Source organism: Octodon degus, unplaced genomic scaffold (assembly GCF_000260255.1).
Source record: "Octodon degus isolate 3935 unplaced genomic scaffold, OctDeg1.0 scaffold00047, whole genome shotgun sequence".
Classification (NCBI taxonomy): Eukaryota; Metazoa; Chordata; class Mammalia; order Rodentia; family Octodontidae; genus Octodon; species Octodon degus.
This window is the reverse complement of record NW_004524623.1, coordinates 1,387,220-1,393,022: the sequence shown is the minus strand read 5'-3', so window position 1 is coordinate 1,393,022 and position 5,803 is coordinate 1,387,220. Positions and strand designations below refer to the sequence as shown.

The 5,803-nt window shown below is 38.0% G+C and overlaps 1 protein-coding gene across 1 annotated transcript in view; it reads left to right on the top strand.

Annotated features, from left to right (window-relative positions):
• Wif1 (WNT inhibitory factor 1) overlaps window positions 1–5,803 on the top strand; it is a 98,824-nt gene that overhangs the window by 83,835 nt on the left and 9,186 nt on the right. Inside the window, exon 7 of the mRNA XM_004632131.3 lies at window positions 2,296–2,391. Within this exon, the coding sequence (XP_004632188.1) occupies window positions 2,296–2,391 (96 nt within the window). The remainder of the gene's footprint in view (window positions 1–2,295; window positions 2,392–5,803) is intronic.

Below are 5,803 nucleotides of genomic sequence, written 5' to 3'. Positions count from 1 at the left end.
CAACTTACCTACTTTTAAATGCTTCATCTCTCCTATCTCCATTTCCTGTTCTCCCTCTCCTTAAGGTGCCAGCAAGCTATGGAATTCCAGAAACTGACACACAGAAGTTTTAGGAAGAGGTGGCAAGTCTATGGCATATATGTTATTTGTTTTTCTTTTAAGATAAAAGATTAAGTTAAGTACAAGTTAACTATAGTGTTGGCACTGTGACAAATGACAAATAAGTGGGCTTGGCGTTGTACTTTGGGCACTCCTTTCTAAAAGGGTAACCATCTCTGACTTAGGAAGAATCACAATGTGACTATTAATGCTGAGATAGTGTAAGTAAGTGGACTCCCCCTTTAATATATCTAACCATATCCCTATGGCTCAGATTCTGCCAGACTCCTACCTACAGGATCTCACAAGCATCATAGTCTGTTTTTATTAATTTTTCAGAATACAATCACTCCTTTCCCCAAATATCATAAAAATATATATATTTAAAATCCTTTCAGGGGGCTGGGGAGATAGCTCAGTGTCTAAGTGCCTGCCTGGCAAGCCTGAGTTCCATCCCTGGTACCACATGCTGTGCTGACCCCGGAACCAGGAGTGGTGAGGCACGCCTATAATCCCAGTGCTGGGGTGACTGAGACAGGAGGATCACTAGGTGTCTGAACTGTGTAGGGAGACTCTGTACAGGAAAAAAAAAAAAAAAAAAAAAAAAAGAAATCCTATCAGGTAAAATAAGTCACTGTTCATATGTATCTGAAAGATAGCTGCTTTCTCTTTTGTTGAGTCCTGATATTTATGGCTTATTTTCCTATTAGCTATTTTAAAGAAAGTTTTCTCCTTTTTTGGATATATGTACATTTTTTAGTACTGGACATCAAACCCAAGGTCAAGAAAGTGCTCTGTCACTGAGATACATCATCCCAGATTTTCTCCTTTTTATTCCTCCTTTAGCTCCAATAAGATATTTTTATTTTTATGTATTTTTGATTAATTTTATTGAGAAACAAATAGCAATGAGACAGTTTCAAAACTGATTAGTAGGACAGTTTCAATAATTAATACATTGCATATTGTTGTCTTTGTAGTGGTTATTCATAGCATAAGATGCAAACACGATATCCTGTCCAAACACTATTAGTATAAATCTTTCTTCTCATTTAATTAAGAGAAAGCAGGTGTATACCTATCCTAACTATTTTGTATATACAGATACAAAATGGTTCTTCATTTCTATCCCCTTTTTATCCCCTTTTTTGTTTAGTTTTGTCAGAGAAGGGTATTCCCTTGCCACTAAAATATTTTAGGTATGTGAATTCAGCAAAATAATCCAATATAGTCCAGTAGTCCATAATAGTAGCAGGTTATCCGTAGGACTGGCAATGTCAGAAGTTGTACTGCAGTTTGTAGATCCTTTGTCAGTGTCAGCCATGTGGACAAGTCAAGGCCATTGCTTGACCAATTTGCTCTCTGTGAAAGCCTGAGAGAATGTTTTCTCTCCATGTGACACTCATTAGGCACACTGTACATCATTGATCACTTTTCTCTGTGGCCCCATAATCTCCTTGATCAGAAAATTTGGGACACAACTGAGCCACAGGATGTTACAGTACAGGTTCTTCTATGTCCTGAGTCCTTGCTGACCTTGAAAGGTTAGGGCCAAACCAATAAGATATTTTTAAAAATATTTTCTTAAATTTACAGCACTCTTTTCTAAGGACATAGACTTTATTTAAAAATTTAAAAGAACCTTTGTAACACTCTGCCTTTTTAAAGTTAAGGGATTAAATTCCTAGGAGTGGAAGGGAAATAATGTACAGTGACATTCCATTGTATCCTACTATATTCTGAAATCAAGCAATTGTAATTTGATTTAGAACATTATTATAATTATGATTATTTGTGCCTAGAATGGATAGGGTCTCACTACACAGATCAGACTCATAGTGATCCTCCTGTTTTCAGCCTCCCAAGCAGTAGGATTACAAGCATGTGCCACCATGCCCAGTCTCAATCTCTGCCTCAGTGCACCCTGGGGGTGGGGCCAGCACAGCACACTGGAGATCAAATCTGGGGCCCTGCATCTGCCTAAGCAGGCACTTTAATCCGCTGAGCTATCTGACTGGCCTTTTGAACATTATTTTGAATAACTGAATCAATTGGTTATACCTTTTAGATTTGTAAAGTGACTTTATTAAGTAAAGGACAAGTACAAATACCTAAGAAGCATCATTTACTGTAAGTAAAACTTTACGGTTGTTTATCCTGCTGTCTAATGCAACACCACGCTTGTCATTTTAACAGCAAACTGCTCGACCACTTGCTTTAATGGAGGGACCTGCTTCTACCCTGGAAAATGCATTTGCCCTCCAGGGCTAGAGGGAGAACAGTGTGAAATAAGTGAGTATTACATTCTCTTTTCTTCTTTGGAAGCACAAAAACTTCATTTAACTTCTTCATCTTCCGAAAGAGAAATTCAAGGCCCAGAAAGAGTGCGTAGTTTACAGATGGCGTACACTCTTATAGGTGTAAACCAGAGCTTGAAGCCAGTTGTGATCCATTCACCTGCCCACAGGAGAGGGATTTGCCCTATACTCACTGCCAGATCTACTGGAACAGGATGAGCCTAATAACCCACCCAAAAGATAGACCCAAGAAATGGGAACTAAAAAGTTCTCAGCAATAAAAATAAGCTCCAACTAGCAGCCATTGGTGAATCCCACAGATACGTTAGATGAAAGGAGTTAGATTTTTTGTTTGAAAAAGAAGATGCATGATTCCATACTTTGGAAATTCAAGAATAGTCAAAACTAATGGATAACAATAGAAATGGGAATCAGAGTTGGGACCACAAAGGAGCTTCATGGGGTGCTAAAAGTGTTCTATGTCTTGATTGGTGAAGTGTCACAAGACTATTTGTTAAAGAAAAATAGTTGAGCTATAAACCTACATTAGATACACCTTCTGCCTTCACTGTTTATTTCTCAGAAAGTCATTGTTTAGGGAATCAGTATAAATACTTGTCCCATCTCTGCCACTCACCAGACTTCAGTAAGTCGCTTAATGTCCCTTTTAAATTCAGAAATGAAACAACTCAACCTATTATACTGCTTTATGATACAGAAGACAGCAGCAACACATGTGTGCAGGGAGGAGTTAAAGGAAAAGGCGTGTGACCCACAGGGCCCATGGCTCTGCCTTTCTGCTGTGTGTTGTGAGAGCCCGGTCAGCACACCCACTTCTGCTGGCTTGTATCTGTGTGGTACCACCGAGTTTGGTACAACTGTGGTGCCTCAGGCTGCAGTGGCTTCAGAATTGCATAATACCAAATCCCCATTTTAATTTTCAATCCTTAATTTATTTGTGGGTTTTTATACTTGAATGAGTATGAAGTAACCTTTTTTTTTTTTTAGAGTTCAAATGGAATACCTCTGAAATTTCCAGAGAGCATGTCATTAGTTGGCAGGATGTGGTTTCTATTCTTATTAATTACCCTTTCTGATAAAGATATCTCTGCACTGACTCCCTTCAATTTTCTCTTCAACTTCATTCCCCTACACTGTATTCTTAATCTGCGCTTATAAGCCTTTGCCCATGTGCTCATTTCGTGTGTGGAGGCCTCTTCATGCCTGGGTTTATGAACTTTCCATTGGCAGAGGCAATGTTTTTATTCTCATTTGTTGTTATTGTTTTTTTGGGTGTTTTTTTTTTTTTTTTCCTAGCTGTACCAAAAATGTGGGACTTTGAAAACTACCAATTGACCACAAATTTTATTCAAACCCTTTTAAGGAAGTTTCCTGTTTTTGTGATAAGAACCACATTACCAGTAAAAAATGCACATGGGCCTTGAGTTGAAAAATATTTCTAAAACTACACAGTTGAAAAAATATAGTTCAATCATCTATATTTTTAAATTAAGATATAATCCACATATCATAAAGTTCAACATTAAATACACCACCCAGTACATTCACAAAAATTGTGTAGTCTTCTTATCACCTCGGTCAAATTTCAGCATATTTTGTCACTCTCAGAAAAGCCCATACCAATTAGTCTGTCCCATAGCCCCCTCCTCCCAGACCCTCACTACCACGAGCCTACTGTCTGAGTCCTGACTTACCTATTCTGAACATTTCAGGTAAACGGGAGTCTTGCGTGATACCTCTACCCCAGCAGCGCTGTTCATTTCATATAAACGGAAGCATACAATATATAGCATTTTGTGTCTGGCTTCATTCACTTCGGGTCATTCTGCTTTTAGGGTTCACATGTGACGCAGCATATATATATCAGTACATTTTTCCTTTTTGTTGCCGAATGATAGTCAATCACATAGGTGTACTGCATTTGGCTTATGGATTCATCACTTGGTGGGCATGTGGGTTGTTTTTACAGAAAGGTTATGAATACTGTCTGGATGTTTATATGCACATCGTGTGTGTGTGGGGTGTGTGTGTGTGTGTGTGTGTGTGTACTTGGATATATCCACCAACAAGCAGAACTGCTGGATCATATAATTTTTGAGGAATTGTTGGATTATTTTCAAAAGTGGCTGCACCATTTCACATTCCCACCAGCAATATGCAATAGTTTCGACTTCTCCACATCATCCCAATTCTCATTATTCACTTTAAAAATGAACTGTGTGTTTTGGCATCCTTTATTTTCCTTTCTTGTGATTTCTGCCAGGAATGATATATTCTCAATTTTTTTCTAACTTGATTCTGAGCTATGCTTATGGTTAACAAATAAAACCATGGTTGAAGACATCTAGAGGGTTGGATGTGCAATCATCTAAACATTTCGGGTACCGAAACTTCCCCAAAATCTTTAATGAATTCCTCATTTTAAATGGTTACATAAATTACTTATGCTGTATTATAAATAAAATTTTACAATAAAATATTCTAGAGCTGGCCAGATAGCTCAGCAGACTAAAGTGCCTGCTTAGGCAGAGCACAGCGGCTGGGGTTTGATCCCCGGCTTGGTGTGCTGGCCCTGCTCCTGGGGCATGCTGAGAAGATGATTGAGACTGGGCGTGGTGGCACACGCCCGTAATCCCAGAGCTTGGTAGGCTGAAAACAGGAGGATCACTAGGAGTCTGGTCTACATCGTGGGACCCTGTAGACCCTATAGACCCTGTCCTAAACACACATCAAAAAAAATTCTTTATAAAAAAATTTAGCATATTGGAGAAAACAATTAATAATTACCTAAGACCAGGGATGATGGTAGTGGGTGCTTATAAACCTGTTGATATATATTTTAACAACTTTTACTTTAAAAAGAATAAAAATAATTTTTCGTGGTACTGGGGATGAAAAAAATAATTTTTAAAGCATTACAAATGATACAGAATTTCAAAAAACAAGATGCTAGGAATTCAGTAATGGTTGCTATACTGCATATTGTCTTTGCAGTAGTTCAGATTGTCAGATAAAATTGGTAGAAAAATTTTAAGCATTAATTCTTTCTTCCAATAAGCAAATAGTTTTTTTTTATTACAAAACTTTTTAATAAAATGAGAACCCAGTTGTTGATTCTTTGTAGTATTTCCCATGAAGTTTGGTTTTTGTTCATGCCCTCTTTGCCCACCCCTATGTCTTCAAGATTTCTACCTACTTTCTCTTCCAATAGGCTTAGTGTTCCTACTTTCCTGTTTAGATCTTTAGTCCATTTTGACTTTAATATAGGGCAAAGGGGCCGGGGAGATAGCTCAGTAGAGTAAGTGCTTGCCTGGTGTGCTTGTCTCACAAGCGCAAGGGCCTGAGTTCAATCCCCGGTTCTGCAAAAAAATAAATAAATAAATTAT